At 44.6% G+C, this 22462-nt stretch overlaps 1 protein-coding gene across 2 annotated transcripts in view; it reads left to right on the top strand.

The window, feature by feature from the left end:
- dgkh (diacylglycerol kinase, eta) overlaps positions 1–22462 on the top strand; it is a 58555-nt gene that overhangs the window by 13398 nt on the left and 22695 nt on the right. For both annotated transcript variants that reach the window (XM_056754728.1, XM_056754729.1), the window contains 5 exons: positions 480–584; positions 1903–2035; positions 9211–9317; positions 9413–9538; positions 9624–9726. In XM_056754728.1, the coding sequence (XP_056610706.1) occupies positions 480–584; positions 1903–2035; positions 9211–9317; positions 9413–9538; positions 9624–9726 (574 nt within the window). The remainder of the gene's footprint in view (positions 1–479; positions 585–1902; positions 2036–9210; positions 9318–9412; positions 9539–9623; positions 9727–22462) is intronic.

Genomic DNA, 22462 nt, shown 5'->3' with positions numbered 1-22462 from the left:
TGAGCTATATTTCCCTGAGGACTGCATTACCTGCTTCACTACCCGTGCTGCGATGTAAACAGTTGTCCGGTTGCTGCGCGTCTGCGGCAGCTCTAGCAGCGTGTGGAGATGTTATGGATGCTGCTGTACATATACGCTATAATCTATAGGAATATTAAATGCACAGAGGTAGACTTGAGGTAGAACTCAGACTGCCCCTGTTACGAAACAAGCTTTTACCCTTTTCCATGGCACTCTGTCTGTCAGCTTTGATACCATTCACACTTCCCAAACAAGCTGAGCGGAGAAGACTCGATGGGTGGAGGTCGTGGTTGAGAAGGAGAACAGGAGGAGGAGGCGTGGGTTGGGGGGGATTGTCCTCAGCTTCGTCTTAAAGAGCAGGAGGCAAGAGGGGAGCAGTCAGTTGCGTTCAGTCAGGCAGGAGGGTGAAACACTTCGTTCTCATCAGCTCGGATCGCTGTCTCCCTGTCTCCCTGTAGGTAATTACACCGTTCCGAAGGCTCATCCTGTGCGCAGAGAACAGGAAAGAAATGGAGGATTGGATCAGCTCGCTGAAATCTGTTCAGTCCAGAGATCATTACGAGGTAAGAGCACAGTTTCGATTGTCGCGTGTTGAGTTGCAAGCCTTATGCTGTTTTAAGGGATAGTTCACCCAAAAGTAAAAATTCAGGGTTATCAGGGTGAGTAAATGATGACAGAATTTTCAGAACTATCACTTTAAATCAAGGTGCTTTAGTTGTTCTGCATGTTCGTTCCACTTTTTCTTCTGACTTACTTCTTAGTATAAACTGTAAATCTGCATGACACATTGAGTGATTTTAACTGTCAGGTCTTTAGTTTTTTAGCTTCTAAAATTATATTTCATGAATATATGACCTGTTTTTCTTGAGTTTCAAGTGATTTATTTGAACTAAAATGAAAATATATTCCATTAAAACGGGAATTTTACTGTTTGCCTTTGTGCAGTGTAATTATGTGTTAATAACATGTAATCATATGTTATTTATACGCAAATGTGCTTGCATGCGGCAGCTTTTACCACCTGAAACAGTGTATATTTTTACCGTTGTAAGTGAAACTGCAGTGCTGCTACACTGTGTCTTAACTGTATGCTTACTTTGATATCAGAGGAAGATAGTTATATAAGAATCTCAGCCCCCGCGTTCTGCAATACCACACCCAGAACTCCAGCGCTTCAGCAGCACCCCTAAACGAAGGGCTTAAATCATCCTATTTATTCTGTTTGACATTCAAACTACATTTAACCCATATTTATCCTTTTAAAATACATCTTGTTTTATCAAGGTCCTGCAGGTTGATGCCCATCACAGTGGGTGGCATGATCACTGGCAGTGCCACTGATCTAGACAGAAGCTGATTTCTGGAAAGCAGTGTGCAAGGCAAGCGTGGTGTGGTCTTGCGTGCAGGGGGGTTGTGTATTCCACATAAAATATGGGGGCCAGTCCATGGGTTGCATGTGGCGGCTGTAAAAATGTTGGGGCTGGGAATCGAGATGCATATACACTTGTTACACAGACAAAAAGTCGGTCTTCTACCACCGTTTTGCAGTTATTATAATTTTTTTATTATTGGTTTAATTGCTGTAACAAAGTGCTTGCTCAAAGAATTTGTCCTTAAAGGGGTCATGAAACTTTCACTTTAAACCATTCCTAATTCTTGGTTTTTTGAAGTATGCCCAGATTTTAGAGATCAATCATTGAAGACAAAAATAAGAATCGGGACCTAAACTGCTATATTTCTTTCGATTCCCTACCCTAACAATGTCCGTATGTGTTCGCTGAAAGCCATTACCTAGCACCTCTCTTGAAGTGACTCTTTTTAGGGGCTCCGAAAAAGTCTTATCCTGGCGCTGCCAATCTGTCTTAACTTCTCCTTTGCTAGACGGCACAGTTTAATGTGGAACATTTCTCAGGGATGCACAACTGGTATGCCTGCTCCCACGCTCGTCCAACCTTCTGTAACGTGTGTCGGGACAGCCTTTCAGGGGTCACATCTCATGGACTCTCCTGTGAAGGTAGGTGCCCTTCTTTCATCTTTTGTCTTTTTCTCTCTGTGTTGTGTGTTATAGCAGATGATCCCTTCCCTCTTTAAATTATGAAAGTGCTGCTCTCGGTCTGATATTATTTCATCAGAGATGATCATGGGTGGCCAGGGTCTGCATTAGAGATGGTCAGAGCTACGTCAGAACTATGCAAAATATACAGTTATTTGACAAATCTATATGGGAAAACATTGCAAAAAATTTTTTGGGGGGGTGAATCAATATACTGAAGTAAGTGTATGCTTTTTAATAGTTGTCATTTTATATAAGAAAGGAAGGCATATATACAGATATTGAGTATAAAGATCTGATTTGTACCTTATTTCAAGTTGCAACATCACAAAGAGGTTTGACATCAACTGAAAAGTCATTTTTCATTCAATATGATAATTTATTAGGATTACATGCACCGTTGAACCAGGCACAAAGAAAAATAAATTATATTATAATTATTTCATTTATATGGAACTTTTTTAAATAAATAAAACAAACAATCTATATTATTTTATAATATTAATATTTATAAAAAATTGCATTAAAGAGTATTTTCTTTGTTATTGTTTTTTCTTTATTTTTTGCTGTCACACCACAGGACACATGTACAGTTTATTTGTTAACTACCCATATACACTTTACTTTATACATTGATATACAGTAAATGTTTACCTAAAATCTCTTAGAAAATAAAATGTTGTGTTGTTTGCTCAACCACCCACTGAAAAAAAGCTTCCCAAAGAATCTTCTGACAGGTTAAAACACTCTGACTAAAAATAGCATCTCCAGGATTATGCATTATGCATGCTAATGGTGTGACTTCATGTGAAAGAAAGTGCTAATTATTTTCAGAGATATACAGATGGTGCTCATTAAACTCTGCTGACTGTCATGGGCACTCAGTTAGCAGGAAGTAAAAATAGTAAGGCTCTCGTTCACGCCTCGGTTTAAAGTGCAGTGCTCATTAATTGATATAAACTCCACTGTGAATAAAAAACATAATCATTCTATTTTTTTATGTTCCACCAAGACATGTCAACACACCATTAAGAATGAGAATGTTATGGCATAATGTTGCAATAGTAGAAAGCGGATTTGTGTGGTCGCAGTGGTCTAGAGAACAATAATTATGTGGCACTTTCCAAGTGCTGATGTTACAGCTCCTGCATTTCGAGCAACACAACTCACTCCCAGGATTAATTACTGTATGTGTTACTGTGGAAAGATGATCTCATTTCTTTCAACAAACCACTTATTATCTTCTTCAGGACTGAAAGCCAATTGTGTTCACGAGGAAATTGTTTGTTCTTCAGAGCGAGTTCTTTTGTACCGCATTTTGGCTGTCAACAGTCAATGCCATTAAAGTGGAGAATTCATTGCGGGACAAAATTAGAATATGAACTGGAAAGTTTAAAGTAAAAAAGCGTAAAGGTCAATTTGTAGATGCTTTTTTCTTTTTTGCCAGAACATTTGTTTGCTATACAAATATTGCTATAATAACCCTAACCCTAAATTGACATACTGTACAATAGTGGCCAACATTTATAATTCATGTCTTCGCCCTTTATTCAAACACATTATTAAAGATCTATTCGTTTTATTTTTGCATGTTCAATGTGGTGCATAGACGGTTAACTGAAACTTCGCTTTGAGAAAACTTTTTAAATAATGTTGAGTGTTTTTTATTCAAACTTGAGAAGTCATTTAAAGTCTTCTGAAAATAATTTTTATCACCAACCACATATAGTGTTTCTTCTCAAGTCTAGTTGTGCTCATATGATGATTTTTTACATCTCTACAGAACTTTCTCGTTCTTGGTTTTAAAAAAATGGACAGAGAATAGCACTGGCTGTTAACTCTGAATCAGGTTTACAAAGTCCATAGGACAACAAGTTGAGAGACTTAAAGTTTAAAAAAATCATCGCTGCTTATATTTCACTTCGATTTCCTGCACCAGCCAATCAATAAGGATTGATGTAAGACATGTGCCCCAACAAAAGAGGCAAACTCGATATTTCTCACTCTCTAATTTGACAGCGACATCCTGTCCATTAGCAGTGCATCATAAACAGTCTTGCGTTCTCTCGGCATTACTGAATTGTCTGTAAATTGTTTGCTAACAGCCCTGAAAATGACATTAGAGTGATTGATTGGAGATTTGTTTCCAGAGTCATGTAAAATGGTCTGAGAGCAGAGCAGCTCTCATTACAAGGTGAGTGCAGAGCCAAAGAAACCAGAAGCAACCTTGAATTAGTGCTTTGAATCTCTCAGGAGAACGTGGACACTTATATGGCATCTGACTTTCGTCTCAAAGCTGCAAATCATAAACATTTTTGTTAGAAATAAAATTAAATCCCTTATTGAGCAAGTACATAAAATCACTGTTTGAAATGTTATCCTTATCTTACCCCGTTCAGTTTATGGTTCATAATTTGAGCTTTAATGAAACATTTTGACTTGAAACTCATAAAGGTACAGCAAGTAACCAGCAATTAGATGCCGATATAGAGGCAAAAATAGCAGATTGGAGTTTGAGTTGGTGTCTCTCCACATATGTTATCAAATAAAGGACCTAGAAATTCCCAGCATCCAACATCCCAGGAGTTTTCAGCTTCCTTTCTTGTAGATATCAGGGAAAAATAATTGCTCAGGGGTTGCTCTTTCATGTCTTATTTTTATTTAATTAAGTTCTCAGTTGTGCATTATTTAACTATCAACTCAGACTCAAATATTACTTCTAAAATAAAAATAGAAACGTTTTGAAAATTATACATTAGGAATATAGGTTTGTAAAATTGATATGGACAGTATAGGTCAAATAAAATATTTCATACTGAAATCTTAAGGGCTCAGTTCGAGTCTATTTTTCAGGAGAAATATCTAATACACAGGAGACTTAAGTTTTCATTTGTTCTCGGTTTAATATAATTGATTTGTATGAGATATAATGACTAAAATATAAAAAAACTCATCTGTGATTTTTCTTTTTTATGGGCAGTGTGGGGTGACCTTATAAGGTGACCTCATTCACTATTTGGGGGTAATTTCGAAACAAACATTTTTTAAACATTTTGAAAACATACAAATGTATACAAATCCTATGACAAATAGTTGGAAATTAGTGTTTTGATGGCTCTGAATGAGGAAACACTCAATCTGGTGACTCTGTGGCGTCCCAGCCGTCTGGGGACTGGATTGAATGTGTTTCAGTATTAGCATGATTGGCCGTGTCACCACAAATCTGTTTAATCCTGCAGAACATAAGACCCCCGGCAGCCTCCGCTAGACTGGAGAAACATTGTGATAAAACAGGGAGATGGGTTTATTTAACCAGATTTGAGGCTTCTGAGGTTCTGAAGCTTGGAATAAGGGCGCCAGTCAGCCCTATTCACCCGACCCGACAGCCAATCCCAGAATCTACAAGAGGTTCTGTGGTTCTGTTCGTTTTGATGAGACATCTGCATTGATTGCGGGGTCTGTGCTGGGAAATGGCTGAAGTTCGTAGGAATGGAGGTGGCCATGATGATGTGCTGAGACGTACATTATAGAGGAGGATGCTAGCCAGCCAATCAATCAGCCACTTAATTCTCCTTCTGGAAACGACCAGATGAACATTGCTAATCTCATTAAACTTGCAATGCAATTTAATAGAGGAAATCGGCAAAGAACTGTCAGCCATTATCTTATCGGTCTTTACCCACACTGCTGGTGTGGACAGTAGAGCATCTGTGTGGATCCAGGAGAACAGGTTTTACTGAAATTAGTTTCAGGTGCTTGGATTTTTTTTAGTCACAAACTAGTTAGAGTGATGACATCATTCAGCACATGATCAGTAGAGTTCTGATCTAATTTCCGGATGACATGATTTGGGTTGTTAAAGATTTTTCCTACATTGTTTTAAGTCCCCGTAGTCTGTAATTTTATCACTTAGAGCTAATCTTAAGTGTCAAAATAGCATCACCGCTGCCATTTTGAAACCTTGTACCTTCATATTTTGTGATTTTAATAATAAATAAAAAACTTTTTAGTCATCGTTTATCTTTGTCACTCGGATTTGGAAATATCACACCCATAAAAAGTAAACTTAACAACACAGCATTTAATCTTTAAAAAAGTAACTTCTTCGAATTTGGACATCCGATGTTTTTAGAAGGACAGCGACATTATGTGTATATATTTTGAACTGAGTTACTGAGATTACATCTGTTATTGACACCAGGCCCAGCGAACACCAGGTTCTGGAATGCACCTATCTATGACAACATTGATAGGTTGTAGATCACCTCCGCAGAAAAATATTTTAATATTTTAAACTTTTATATTATATATAATACATTACTTCTCTAGCCCCGCCCAGTTGTTCGCACATGACAATTCTGAAGTAACACAAGTGATGCAGAACCAGATAGAGCGAGTGTCATGATTCCACCATCATGTCATGTTTATTCTTGGTCTAGCGGTGGAGACATGGCATTGCCTTGGGTTTTGTGTGAGAAAGACATGGCTTTGTTTATATTTTGGCTTGTATGCTCTTTCTCGTGTCTCGTCAGTGTTTCCCGCCATCTCCTGTTCCTTGTTAATTATCCTTTGTCTGTCTCCCCTTTAAAACACCCTTGTGTTCATTGTCCTGTACGCGTTCATTGTGAAAGTCTTGTGATAGTCTCTGTGAATGTTACGGTGTAAGCTGTCGGTTAATGTATGCTGTTGCTGTCTTCCAAGTTCCTGTTGCCCAAGTTCCTGTTGCCCTGTGTCTTGTAAGTGTAGTTTAGTGTTTGTATTAAGTGTTTTGTTTTCTAGATTAGTTAGTCCGTGTCCTTGTTTTAGTTATTAGTTTATCTTTTCTTGTATTCCCCATCGTGGGTTTTGTTTTTTTATCATTTTATAGTGTTTTGCTTGTAGTGTCCATTGTAAATAAATCTTGTTAACCCCTTCATCCCGAGTTCTGCCTGCAATTGGGTTCTCTCCTGTCCAACCCATGACAGCGAGCAAGCAATGAACAAACATGTCGTTAAAGATAGCTAAATATTGTGCCATGCCTGGTTGTGGAAGAATACAGTCGCTTCATAACCTTCCTTCAGAATTCGACATTAGTAATGTGTGGTTAAAGTTAAATTTTAAAAACGTTCTAGCTCATGTGGGAAAAACATGGAACGTTTGTTCGTTTCATTTCTCAGAGGATTCCTTCTTGTATAAGGCAGAGGTCATTTGTGGAATGTCTCAAATTAAAAAGCAGTGTCGTCAATATTAGATCCAGTAGGAATTGCGCAGCAATCTTTTGTGAGTTAAACATTTTTGTACTATGCGTCACTATTGCTTTGTTAGAGATTGCTTGATCTTTACTCTTACCTAAGGACCTCTAGTCATTTGTATTAATTACAGAGGTTGTCTGTGATCTTAAGCTTGTGCAAATCGGCATCTCTGTGATTTGGTTAGCTTATATATAATTTTTCCCATTTGCGAATAATGGAGGCTGTTTTGAAGTGTTGGGTGATATCCATAAGTTACCGGGAGTCTACGGTTTGTTGATTTATCATGGAAACTCTCGTAAGATTTGAGATCTTTTGTCCGGTTCACGATCACGGGTCTCAAATGCTGACAGGTACGGTCATATATCATTAAACACCGTCCAACTATAGGCAAATTCAGACCTGCCATCCTGTACGCATTTTGCGTAGCAGGTACGCATTTTGACCTCAAAGTACGCTGGCACGATTTGTCACTCTATACTACACAAAAACCTGATGACGCCTCTGCTGCGTGCAGTACTCAAAACAAGCAACAGAAAAAAGAAGAAAATGTCCAATCATAGCACTGAGTTCTTCGCCCGAATAGAAAGAGGTAATGATTGACACGTCCTATGGCCTATCAATCAATAACAAGAGTCAGCAAATCGGCAGAACCACAAAAATCCTGCGTGATCCCCTTCCATGCACATGTTCTGACGCATTGTTTTAAACGAAGAGTCAAGATGTCTTCTGAGATCTACGGTAAATGGATCGGGTGGATGTGGAAATTTTAAATATTGAATTAGCTTAATCCCATGCAGTCGATGCATAGTGCCAATTGCGCTGGTGCATTCTCATACTCAATAACGTGCACTTATATCTGCGAGAGAGCATCAAGTTTTGGTCACATAAAAACGGCTTACAGGCGCCGTTCTCTTTCAGTAAATGGAATCCGCCTAACAGCGGAGCGGATTGAATGCGCTCTGCAAATCGATTTCTCGATCGATAATTGTCAATAAAAACAAACGTCATATGCTAACTTTTGAGATTACTTATTTATACACGCTTAGGCCAATTCGGGCAGAAACCCTTTTCACTACTTTCATTGTAGCACACAACTTGCCGTTAGCTGCTGCATACCATGCCGGACCACTCTTTAGGAAGATGTTTCCTGATAGTAAGATAGCCAAACAGTATAGCTGTGCCAGAACCAAGACAGCATCCATAGTACAAGTCCTGGCCAGGAATGATGATGAGCGCATTACAGAAGGAATGAAGCGGTCTCCATACAGCCTTGCTACAGATTGAAGAACAGATATGGAGGACATAAAAATGTTCCCTATTGTTTTTAGGATTTTTTATCCCAGTCTTGGGAGGATAGTTGTAATGTTGCTCAAGATTTGTGAATAAAGAGAGTCTACTGGGAAAGTAATATTTGAATTACTTGATGGTGAACTTTTGATGCTTTAATACTGAATTGAAGTTGTATTTTATCACTAGGTTCTTAGTTAAAGTAATAGTTCATCCAAAATAACAATAATCTGTTTTCATTTATTCACCCTCATTTTTTCATTCTCAAAACATATGACTGTGGAACACAAAAGAAGATATTTTAAGAAAAGTATTTTTTGTTCATTCGAAGTTAATGGGGGTCAGTGTTCTTTGGTTTAGCAGAGAAAAGAAAGAGGTATGGAATGACACGATGAGCATTTTTTTTTTTTGGTTAAACTATCCTTTTAAATGTCAATGTGAATGACAAATGATAAACACATGGTTTTAGATTAAAGGCATTTGTTACTGTATGCAAATTGTAATGTTTCATTAGTTTCATATTTCTTCAAATGAAAAAAATACATCTTTCTTCTCAAAAACTCAAATTAACTGTTCCTGGCCAGACTTTTGACCGGTCTGCCCTTTTTATCTTTGCAGTGTGTAAATTCAAGGCCCACAAAAGGTGCGCAGTCCGGGCCACCAACAACTGCAAATGGACCACATTGGCATCTATTGGGAAAGACATCATTGAAGATGAGGACGGGGTGAGTGTTTTACAGACCAGGGTTCGAGGTGCTTCATTAACATGCAAGCGGCTGTAATGTGCTAAACCTTTTTTTATTACATTCCGTACCCATAGATTGCAATGCCACACCAGTGGTTGGAAGGCAACCTGCCTGTCAGTGCCAAATGTGCCGTTTGCGACAAAACGTGTGGCAGCGTGCTGCGCTTGCAAGACTGGCGCTGTCTGTGGTGTAAGGCAATGGTAGGGACTACATATCCCAGAATCCTTAATGACTGTTTCATCCGTAGAGCTTGTGAATTCTAAGAGTCAATTTGTGCTTGGACAGGTGCACACAGCGTGCATGGATATCTACCCTCGCAAATGTCCCCTGGGCCAATGCAAAGTGTCAATCATCCCCCCCACCGCCCTCAACAGCATTGACTCTGATGGTAAGACTGCTTGATTATTTTTGTATAGCAGTACTGATGTGATTTGTGATGTGGTTTTACTGGTTTTGGAAGAAGATTTTAAGGTTTGCACCAATGTTTTTCAATACCATTTCTGCAGTGCTTTTTAGACTTCAATACTCACCTTATAAAGTACATACTGAGCAGTAATAATGCAGTTAATTTGGGTCGACATTTCCGAAAGTTTTTTTACATTTGGCAGGCACGCTTTTTTAGTCCAAACATAACTTCCGGTACATATACGAAAAGAATAGAGTCCCTGTAAATTGTTTCATATACACTGTAAAAAGTGATTCTTTGTGTCAACAACCATATTGTATTATGTTAAGTAGCTTCTACTTCCTAACAAATTTTCACATTTTAGCTTAACTTAGAATCCTTTTTCATGCAACAAAAAAATATAAATAACAGGAAAAGCTCAAAGTATGGATAAAGTGAATGTAAAAATTTGAGTTGTGGAAACTACAGTTAAGTACAACCCAACATAAATTTCCAGTGCAATGAAAATAATATTGTTAGTACAAATGCTGTGAGGAATACCCATAAGCCCTTAAGTCTGAAAAGTTTGATTATTCATGCTTTTTTAAATAAAAAGCACCTCTGGCCCTACATACGTAACCAAGACGTTCTCTTTCTATTGGTCTCTCGACGTTGTGTCGAGAACGACAGATGGGGTTACCTATGGAAAACTCCACAATGTGTATCGCGTCACAATCACATAACAGGCCTGGGCGTGTCAGCTCGAAGCTTTCGCAAAACTGTAACCTTCCAGTGTGGTGGTCGGGGGGTTCCAGAGCTTTCTAGGAGAAAGATCCACCACTTGGACCCGGAAGGGAGAAGTGGGAACTTTGGGCACGTATCCGGGCCTGGGTCTCAAGATAAAGTGAGAGAATTTAAGGCAATCCGGGGACACAGAAAATGCTTGGAGGTCCCCTACCCTCTTCAAAGAAGCGAGCGCCAACAGGAAGGTCGTCTTACTCGTCAGGTGAGAAAGATCGGAACCTCCGAGGAGCTCTTGGACCCACGTTAGGGTCCCAAGAGGGTATGGAGCAGAGGTGAGGCGGATTCCTCCCTCTCGCGCCCCTTAGGAACCTGGTGACCAGGTAGTGTTGCCCTAGAAACTTTCCATCAACTGAGACGTGATGAGTGGCGATAGCGACTACATACACATTCAGTGTGGAGAGGAGATGTTAGTCTCCAGTCTCGTAAGAAGGACAACACAATCCTGATCGAGCACCTCAGTGGGTCTTTCTCGTTGAGAGAGACACCAGGACGAGAAAAAGCGCCATCTAGAGGCGTGTAACCGCTTAGTAGATGGGGCCCTAGCCTGGGTGATGGTCTCTGCGGTAAAGGGGGATTAGCCAACTCAGGATCTTCTTTTCCCGTCTAGAGACCAGACATGGGTGTTCCAGAGGTCTGTTCTGGGATGCCAGAACGTGTTCTTCCCCTGAGAGAGCAGGTCCTCTTTCAGGGGAATGGTTCAGAGGGAGTCGCTGTCCAGAGCATCAACTCTGAAGCTAAGTGCGGTTAGACCAGTGCGGTGTAACCCATAGCGCTTGGTGCTCCTCTTCCCTGACCTCCTGGTGGGGGAAGGTGTGTTTCCACCCGTCCCGCGGTCAGCTGTGCGCAAGGGCATCCATGCCGAGGGGGGCCTCGGACAGGGAGTACCAAAGCGGGCAATGGGTGGTGTCGTGAGAGGCAAACAGGTATACCTTTGCCTGTCCGAACAGCACCCAAATGAGCTGGACTGCACGGGGGTGGAGTCGCCACTCTCCGCAAGGCGTATACTGACGAGAGAGTGTGTCAGCTGTCTGGTTCAGATCGCCTGGGATGTGTGTGGCCCGCAAAGCGGATCACCTGCTGACTCCACAGGAGGAGGCGTCGGGCAAGTCGTGTTAGCTGCCGTGAGCGTACGCCACCCTGGCGATTGATGTATGCTACGTGTGTCGTGCTGTCCCTGAACTAGAGGCCGTAGCCTTTTCAGCGCAAGCAGCACAGCCCACAACTCTAGGCAATTGATATGCCAGCGCAGACGGGGGCCCCCCGGGAAAAAGGGGCCCCAATGGGAAAAAGGGCTGCTTCCACGATCTTCGTGAAGACCCGTTGAGACAGGGACAGACCGAAAGGGAGGACTCTGTACTGATATGCCCGCCCCTCCAACGCGAATCGTAGGAACGGCCGGTGTCGAGGGAGGATCAAGACATGAAAATAAGCATCCTTCAGGTGGATTGCAACAAACCAATCCTGACACCTGATAGATGTCAGGAAGCGCTTCTGCGTGAGCATCCTGAATGGCAGCTTGTGAAGGTGGTTGTTCAGGGTACGCAGATTGGGAGCGATGAAGTACGGGCTGTAAAACCTGCTGAACATCTTCCTTTTTATACACCGGCTTCCTTTTATACCCGACATCCGGGGGTAGAGACGGGTATCCAAATTTCATTCGCCAAATTTCATTGGCCTTTTCTATAGTAGTCAGAGTTGATTGGTTCTCAAGGGCGAACCCCATCTGTCGTTCTCGACACAACGTCGAGAGACCGACAGAAAGGGAATTGTTTGTTATAATAATATACTTCACTATTCTTTATAGTAAATTAATGAAACATTTAAGTACAGCCCACATGAGCACTGTAAGTTGTTTGAACTCTTGCTACATTATTTTTTAAGTAAAGAAGGTCAAGCGAACTGATATATTTGTGCAAACGCAACAAAGATTATCTTGTTATTTTTACTTAAAATCTCCTTATGTGTAATTTACTTAAAAACCATGATACAAAAATAGTGAACATGTATTTTAAGTAAAGTCAACACATACAGTTTTGCAATGTAACAAACAAAAGTATTATTCAGTCTACTCAGTATTATTGTGGGTTACCAGTAGAATCTAGAGAGGGGCGTGGAGAAGGAGGAGCAGTGAGGATGCTGGAGAGAGCCAGGACGACCACGGAATGGAGATGTTTTCACGGTCCTCTGGGTCTTTTCCTTTGAGATTGGACCGTCTACTCCAGCAAGGGTATGGGAGCCCCCCCAAAAATATATATTTAGGGGAATCCTGGGATGCCCCAGGGAACATGCCAGCACCAACGCTCTCGGAACGGGGGCTAGTGGGAACCACTGGAGAGGGTTCTATGGAGGACACTAGAGAGGGCTCTACGGAGGACGCTGGAGAGGTCTCTATGGAGGACTTTAAGAGAGGGCTCTACGACAGATGCAAGAGAGAGCTCTACAAAGGTCTCTACTGGAGAGGGTTCTGTGAAAGTAATTTGTGGTGAAACTGCAGGTTGCTCTGGGAACTGAAGAATAGGGGCGGAGCTCTGTGGACTCAGAAGAAGGATAGGGGCGGAGCTCTGGAGATGGTTCTGGGGACTCTGAAGACCACTAGAAGAGCGTGTCAAACTTTCGCAGGAGTAGTTCATGAGGGGAAGGTTCAATAAGTTCCGGGGAGCCGCGGCGGGAGATTGCTGGATGGTGAAGGAGTGAGGCGCGGACATGGGGTGAGCCGGAGCAGATCACCCACTAACGAGCGGTACTGGGCGGCCATTGCTCAAATCCCCATCAGCTTCCCCGATGCAGAATTCTGAGCCTATTGCTTAGAAGACTCAATTTATAAAATCCTCCAGCGAATACTTTCCATTTCAGGGAGCATAACAAGGACGAGCAGACCGTTGTCCAGACCAGTCAGGAACACACGGTTCAGCATGGGATCGCTCCAACTCTCCCGATCACACAACCCGACAAACTCCTCCACATAGTTCTCCAGAGGCTGGAGAGATGTTGCAGTAATCCATGTAGGGATCTTGTCTTCTGTAACAGTAAATCATCCCCAGCACACAGACGACGAGGAACGATAATCACATTTGAAATATTTATTAGAATAATAACATAAAGCTCAATGGCAAGATACACACACAGTGGTTACATTTAAGACAAGACAATGATGGGGAGAACGGAGTGAGTCTATATTGTGTCTGGCTGGATGATGAAGGGATGTTGACAGGTGTGGTGATTACTGTTGAAAACATGGGAAATGAAGGCCGAGGGGAAATACGGGGAAAACAGGCAGAGAAGCAGAAGAGTCTGACATTAACTAAATGTTTATTCAATAAAATGTATACAGTCAGATTCAACAAATTGTTTAATTAAAACAATTATTATACATTAAAATATTTATATACATTAATATAAATAAAATATAAACAGTTAAATAATTACTTATTAACCACTAGCCGGAACCATCACCGAACACTTAGGGCCAGTCGGATTCGTCCGATGAAGCTGTCTATAGACACTCTGTATTTATTTTCCTATATTTTATCTCTGAAGCTCTCTAGCGTAGTGTGGAAAGTCACTTTCCCCCAGAGCGTCTTGTCCCAATGCATGTAAACATAACAGCCTTTGGTGGACCATGTGCTCGGAAAATTCAAGACGAGAGCAAACAATAACACTGCCTCATCCCTGGCTCTCGCCTTCTCGATTCCTGCCTGCATTATTAACCTGCTGCCGAAGAATCATACTTTCATTGTTTGCACAGTCAGCCCAGCTCAGAGCATATGCCACAAGGGAAATATTTCCAGGATATTGCACATTGTCTTTTATTGACAGCTGTATGGATGCTATTTACACCTTTCTTGCTCAACATTAGTAAGGATGTGTAAAAATAGCCCACTGGCTATAAAAGTAGAAAAGCTAAAATGTCTGCCATCAGTAGCATGGGATTCGGTGGTTTGTGGAAAGATTGTGTGTGAAATTAATTTATAAATGTTGCACTTGTACAGTTATGATTCTGTTTTTGTGGAGAAGCAAGTAGTGCAGTTTATTCATTAAAAAATATTTTAGTTATGGTTCTTTTGTCAGAGCAAACATCAGTAATAATCCTTCCTGTCACATGATGCTATGATGCCAGTTGATACATTCATACAAGCAAAGATTACAGATACCAACAAGATGATGCAGTTCTGTCAATGAGGAAGAGTGCAATACATCCACTCTAGCGATGGAAGTTCCTCCTTCCTGTAAAAGAGCCAATCAACAAAAGTTAAAGACTGAATCTACTCTGTGTGATGTGCTCTGTGCTGAGCATTGTGACCTTTTGTACATTCGTTATAGGTGGACCAACTTGGAAAAGGTGTTTTTAGTGCCATTAGAGCCTACTCCACCAAAAATGTAAATTAATGAACAACTCCCACTAAGCTGTTCTCAACCTGTATACATTTATTTATTCTGATGGACACAAAGAAAATGAATTGGAAAACGTCAGCAACTGACATTTTTGGGACATCATTGACTACCATAGTGGAACATTTTTTAAATGTGCCCTAGAACTTTTTGCTTTCCTAAATTCTTTTAAATATATTCTTTTGTGTTCAACAGAACAAAAAAATAAACAAGTTTTCCCTACTATGGTACTCAATGATGCCCCAGAAATGTCAGTTACTAGCATTTTTCCAACATTTTTCAACAGAACAAAGAAATGTATACAGGCTAGGGAAAACTTGAGGGCGAGTAAATGATGATGGAATTTAAATTTTTGGGTGGTATCCCTTTAAGAAACATAGTTTGTTACAGTAGGTGTCCGGATTAATATTTGGTCAGAAAAGTTATTATAGTGCGACCTTAGCAATGCAGAAGAAGAAGACTCCCATACTTTCCCTTTGAAGAGCTTTGATACAAATTTAAGTCACTGCCTGACTGGCCAGCAAGGCAGATGTTTTTACAGACATAGCCATTGATTCTCTAATACGGTGTCTTCACCAGGCTGTCTATGTGTGTGCATGAAGTTGAACCTTTGTGAGGAGCTGAGGACATCCACTGTTGATCAGAAGCCCAAAGCGTCTCTACTTTTAATTGAGGAGCATTTATTGGATGTAGAGATTAGTTGCTGCCAGACACCAGTTTAATAATCAATGGTTGTAAGGTTTATCCTGATACCGATTTTTCGACCAATTAATTGGCTGGTTAAAATAGAACAAAGGAATATTGGTAGCATGAATTCACTGGATTCTTTAAGCTGCTATAGCAGAGAGGACCGGTGCTAGATAGAAAGCGAGAATGCATTCAGGGGGAGAGTCCATCACGTGCAAGAAATCCCTCGCCTCAGTGCAAGGTGGCGCAGAGAACTGCTTCTTAATTTGCTTATGTTGGCCTTTGGCACGTGAAGGAGCTTCGTGACTCAATTCGCCTCAGCCTGCCTCAACAAGAGAGGGAGAACATGGAGAGGAGGGGCTTCTTCTAAACCCAGCGGGGTTCACTGACAGATATCCACCCACGCATGTCCACTCGGAGCCAGAGGGAGAACACACAAACCCGAGCTGGAGGGTGACTGTCAACTGCATTTACATGCAGACTCAAAGCTGTGTACACAAAAATCAAAATACAGGTACCGAAGCAAACTATGTATGCACATGCGAAAACATTTAATGTAGCGCATGTGTTTAGATAAAAATGTTACAATTTAATTGGGGCATATGGTGGGTCTCATAAACACAGCAGGTTTCGCTTGCAGCTACTGGCCAGTTGAGCAACTGTTTACTGAACATTCCGCATGCACGTGACCACACAACGGCAAGCGTGTGCAATGACAGCTTCTCCCTCGGCTTAGCTTTAATTAGGACATCAAAGCATTTAATTATTTATATAATATAAGTAAGGCTGATGATTAGATTTTTCATACTGTAGGCTATATACTTGTGCATAAAACATTTTCCACTCCTTTCTCTTTTCATCCTTGTCTATGCATGAGGAAAACTGTTTCTAAGCAACACAGAGTCAACAAATAATCTCAGCGTTATTTTTTTTTGGAGTGCAAGTGCTGGCAAAGTTGAGTTCTTCTAACTAATGATCCAGGGAACATACAAACTGTTCAGAATTATATCAATTAATTGTAAGAAATTTTTAATTTGGTTATAAATCTTTACATTAACATTTCATGTATTACAACTCATTATGAACAATTATAATGTATTTTACATTAAGGCTTTAAGTAAAGTGTTACTGTTTTTTAATACATAAAGTCTGTTTCCCTTTCTGTCGGTCTCTCGACGTTGTGTCGAGAACGACAGATGGGGTTCGCCCTTGAGAACCAATCAACTCTGACTACTATAGAAAAGGCCAATGAACATGGCGAATGAAATTTGCATGCCGGGCTCCGCCCCCGGATATCCGGTATAAAAGGAAGCCGGCGTGCAGCATTCACTTACCTTTTGTTCTTCAGAGCCTTCGATCATGACTACGAACAAGAACGAATTCAATGAATTCCTCTTCTTCTACATTGCCGGATCTACGACGTGTTGCAGCGGATCGTCCTTACCTGCAGCGACCTTCCCCTGGGCGTCTCGGCGATTCAGGAGGTGTTAGAGATTTTTTCTAAAAAAGTCCTTTTCAGGACTGACTGAGCAATCTCCAGCGCGGCATGTCCCGCTGTTCTCTTGGGTGCGGCACCCTCATCGAGGAGGGGGATGGACACGATCGCTGCGTTTAGGCGTCTGGCCGTCCAGTACGCTGAAGCAGCGTTGGTTGACATTCAGAAGTTGCGGTCACGGGTGGCTGTCTTCCTACGGGAACCAGCCACCATTTCGTCTGCTACCTGGGCTGTGACATCTGTGGCTACGGCCCTGATGACCACCCACGTAGCAGCGTTAGTGATATAGGGAACTCTGCGATCGTAAACCTGCCAGCCAAGTGCTCACGGGCCGATCGCACCCTGATTCGCTCTTCTAAACATTCCCCAACCGGCGGTGGCATACCGTCCGGATCCTCACGCACACGATGTGTGACGTAGATGAGATGTCGCTCGCAGCATCGGAGGGAGACTGGCATCCTACTCTGACGAATCCAAGTTCCACCCCCAGCGGTCGAGTTCAGGAGGAAGCAGCAGTGATGTCATCCATGCTAACCCGGGGATGCGTGGTTCCTGAGGTCGGAGCGCGGTGCAAACCGCGCCCACCCCGGGTGCCATGTTTTTCCCGGAGGTGCATGAGGAGCTGTGTAAAACTTGGAGCGCTCCACTCACAGACCGTTCCAGTGAAACCAGCTCCGGCTCCCTTACTTCCCTCGTTGGTGGGACAGCCAAAGGCTACGTCGAGATCCCCCGGGTGGAACGGGCGCCTGCGGTGCACCTGTGCCGCGGGCGGCTACCTCCTTGGGGGAATCGGCCACGCCTACCGTCCAAAGGGTGTAGGACTTCGGCATCACTGGTGTCGAATCCTTACACTGCCGCGGGCCAGGCTGCCTCCTCTCTCTTACCATGGCCATCCTGCAGGTCCGCCAGGCCAGGGCGTGGAGAGAGCTCCACGAGGGTAAGGCCGACCCGGGTATAATGCAGGATTTCCGTGCCGCCACTGACAGCGCTCTACGGGCGACTAAGGTGTCGGCGGGGGCCCTGGGTCGGACGATGTCCACGGTAGTGGTCCAGGAGAGACACCCCCGGCTATACCTGGTGTAGAAGAGTGACACCAAGGAAGTCCGCTTTCTTGATGCACTCATCTCGCAGGGTGGGTTGTTTGTAACACTGTCGAGGACTGCGCTCAGCAGTTTTTGACGGTGTAGCAGACCATCGCAATTAGCCAAATTTTTTCACGCCACGACTCGGCCGCCTACAGGCCTCCGAGATCTCACATGACGTCTGCTTCCCTGCAACCCAGGACCCCTTCGACATCGGGTCCGGTTCCTATGCCCCCACAGGCGGCACTCCGGAAGCAGAGGTCGAGGGGGAAACCTCCACCCCGTCAACAACCTTCTTCCGAGAAGGGGCACTGACGCGAAGACCCAAGGGAGAAAAACATCGGGCCCGAACCTTCACAGCCACGGCTCTGATCGGTCAATACGGGACGATTCCTGCCTCGTCACCAAAGCCGGGCCCTTTTCAGGGCTTGGCGCCCACTTACTCGCAGAGTTTTCTGTTCTCCCCGGGTGTACTTGGGCCTATCGCACACTCCACTGGACTGTGCACGGCGAACCGACCTCACACCCTGGCGAGGCGTGAGGTCGTACACATACGACGGCTGTCACCACTCTCAAACCGACAGTGCGTGCCATCGTCCCGCCAGGCAGGTAAAAAGACGGAGGCAACCTTCCCTCCGGGGACACCCGCGACATGGTTAGCTCCGCCAGCCGATGAACCCCCCCGTGGGAATGATGAAGCAGACCGTCCCCTTGGTCACCCTGTCACAGTCCCTGGGAGCTCGAGAGCTGCCCACACTGTCTCGCTGGCTAATAAGGGCGCTCCGTCTTGGTTACTCGATCCAGTTTGCCAGAGACTCTCCCAAGTTTTGGGGCATCATCTCTCCCTCTGTCAGAGGCAGGGACGCCTCCGTACTTCGGGTAGAGGTCACCACACTTCTGGCAAAACAGGCATCGAGGTCGTCCCTCAAAACCAAGATGTTCAGTGGGTCACGAAGATCTGCGTACCCTGAACAGAGCACCTTCACAAGCTACCGTTCAGGGTGCTCAAACAGAGGGCGTCCTGACATCTATCAGGTGTCAGGATTTGTTCGTGGCAATCGACCGGAAGGACGCTTACTTTCATGTCTCGATCCTCCTCGACACCGGCCGTTCCCACGGTTCGCTTGCGAGAGGCGGGCATATTAGTACAGAATCCTCCCTTTCGGTCTGTCCCTGTCTCCATGGTCTTCACGAAGATCGTGGAAACCGCCCTTTCTCCCGGAGGGGAGGAAGGCGAGCGGGTACTTAACTATCTCAGCGACTTGGCACACTCGTGAGATCTGTTATGTACACAAAGGGACCTGGTGCCCCGGCACCAAGATCGATTGGGACTCCAGGTCAACCAAGAGAGGGGCAAGCTCTCCCCAGTGCAGAGCATCCTCTTTCTCGGTATGGAACTCAACTCTGTCACCATGTCGGCGCACCTGTCCGCAGTATGAGCCCAACCAGTGTTGAACTGTCTGAAATGAACATTTAAGGCAGACAGCGGTCCCCCTGAAATAATTCAGAGGCTCCTGGGACACATGGCGTCCTCGCGGGTTAATACCCCTCGGGTTGATGCACATGAGACCGCTCCAACACTGGTTTCAGAGTCGAGTTCCGAGGAGAGCGTGGCACACCGGCAGCAGGCGCATGGTGATGACGCCCTGCTTCCGATGCTCCATAGTCTTCAATGACTTTTTCGACAGACTCAGGTCCCTCTGGGCAGGTTATGAGACAGGTCGTGGTGACGACTGACGTCTCCCTGCAGGGGTGCTGTGCAGTGTGTAACGGGCACGCAGGCGGGGCGTTGGACGAACCCCCGCCTGCGCTGGCATATCAATTGCCAAGAGTTGTGGGCTGTGCTATTTGCACTGAGCAGGCTACGGCCTCTCGTGCGAGACAAGCACGTGCTGGTCCGAGGACAGCACTACAGCTGTAGCGTACACAAATCGTCAGGGTGGCATTCGCTCACAGCAGCTAACACAACTTTCTCGACGCCTCCTCCGGTGGAGTGTGTGGCCCGTTCCCTGCGGGCCACACACACCCCGGGCAAACTGAACTAGACAGCCGACGTGCTTTCACGCCAGTTAATGCCTCGTGGAAAGTGGCGACCCCCGCGCAGTCCAGCTCATTTGGAGGCTGTTCGGGTAGGCCCAGGTAAACCTGTTCGCCTACCGTAACACCACCATTTGCCCGCTTGGTATTCCATGCTCTCGGCACGGATATTCTGGCGCACAGTTGACCTCGGGATGGGCGGAAGCACACCTTCCCCCCCCAGGAGCCTCCTTGCACAGATGCTGTGCAAGGTCAGGGAGCAGGAGCACCAAGTGTTATTGGTTACACCACACCGGTCTAACCGCACATGGCTTCAGAGCTGATGCTCTGGACAGCGACTCCCCCTGAACCATTCCCCTGACAGAGGACCTGCTCTATCAGGGGAGGGACACGTTCTGGCATCCCAGATCAGACCTCTGGAACACCCATGTCTGGTCTCTAGACGGGACGAGAAGATCCTGAGATGGCTACTCCCCCTCTATGGCAGAGACCATCAGCCAGGCTAGGGCCCCATCTACTAGGCAGTTACACGCCTCTAGACGGCGCCTTTTCTCGTCCTGGTGTCTCTCTCAATGAGAAAGACCCACTGAGGTGCTCTGAAGCTCTGACCAGCTCCGTGTCTGTTGGAGGACAGCAGAAGGGGAAGGCTCTCTCCAAACAGAGGCTGGCGCACTGGGTCGTGGACGCCGTTACGACGGCATTCCGATCTCAGAATCTCCCATGCCCATTGGCAGTGAGGGCTCACTCCACACGGAGTTTAGCCACCTCCTGGGCACTGGCAGAAGCGCCTCTCTAGCAGACATCTGTAGAGCTGCGGGTTGGGCTACGCCCAAACACCTTCGCAAGGGTTTACAACCTTCGCGTAAACCCAGTGTCAGCCCACGTCCTATGTGGCGACATGTAGGACTGGCATCCGGGGGGGCGTATGCCTGCGAAAGCACCTTTCCACCCTCTAACAGGTTGGGTCAGTGTGCTATCTACCTTTTCTTCTTACCCAAACACATGGCTAAGAAACTGGTACCTCACCAACCTCCCTTCTTACCCAGACACTGATTAAGAATAGGCATTCCATCCATCACTAAGCAAGCACCCCCAGGGGGGCTGGCTGGGCAGAGCAGCCTTCCCCCTTAGGCCGGGATACCATGTGAGCTATCACAGATAGCTCTAACCTGACCTAGTGCTACCGGACGTCTGTAACACCCCCTCCGTGGGCTGTTCCGTCTGCTATACCCTCATGAGAATGGTTCCCACTCCTGGTAACCCATGAGCTTCCCCAGGTGGACCTCCATCTCGCGGTTAACTACCCAGTCTGCACGTTCCATGCGTTCTCCTCCAAGGACGAGACCATACCCATATCCACCATATTCCTCCCCACGGGTAGGAGGTGGCCTCTGCAGCGCTTCTCTGATTAAGCGCTACTCTGATTGCGCTCACCCGGTGTAAACCCGAGCCGGACGGCCTCTCGCCAGTAGAGAGCTAAGGCCTCGTCCGTGAAAGGTTACCGGTCAGGGCTGTACCCATCTTTCTCCAAGAAAGCTCTGGAACCCCCCGACCACCACACTGGAAGGTTACAGTTTAGCGAAAGCATCGAGCTGACATGCCCAGGCTTGTTACCGTCGCTTCGCTAGAGATTGTGACGCGATACAGCGTTGTGGCGTTTTCCATAGGCAACCCCATCTGTCGTTCTCGACACAACGTCGAGAGACCGACAGGAAGGGAACGTCTTGGTTACGTATGTAACCTCAGTTCCCTGATGGAGGGAACGAGACGTTGTGTCCCTTATGCCACAAACACGTATCGTATTCTGCTGCAGTCGTGAGAGGCTCTCAGGCTCTTCAGAACAAAAGGTAAGTGAATGCTGCACGCCGTCTTCCTTTTATACCGGATATCCGGGGGCGGAGCCCGGCATGCAAATTTCATTCGCCAAATTTCATTGGCCTTTTCTATAGTAGTCAGAGTTGATTGGTTCTCAAGGGCGAACCCCATCTGTCGTTCTCGACACAACATCTCGTTCCCTCCATCAGGGAACTGAGGTTACATACGTAACCAAGACGCTTTCTGTATACTGTCTAAAGGTAGATGCATGCTAGAATAAACATTGTAATTAAATTCACAGTTCCTTTTCATTTTGACTCTGCTGTCTGTAATAATACTGTTATGCTGATTTGCAACAATAAAACAATTGTGAAAAGCAGTATAGAAATGAATATGAATTTAACTTAATTTTTATCACCGTCCTCAATGG

This window comes from Triplophysa dalaica, chromosome 8 (assembly GCF_015846415.1).
Source record: "Triplophysa dalaica isolate WHDGS20190420 chromosome 8, ASM1584641v1, whole genome shotgun sequence".
Taxonomy (NCBI): domain Eukaryota; kingdom Metazoa; phylum Chordata; class Actinopteri; order Cypriniformes; family Nemacheilidae; genus Triplophysa; species Triplophysa dalaica.
The sequence above is the reverse complement of the archived record's forward strand: the minus strand, read 5'-3'. Positions and strand labels throughout refer to the sequence as shown.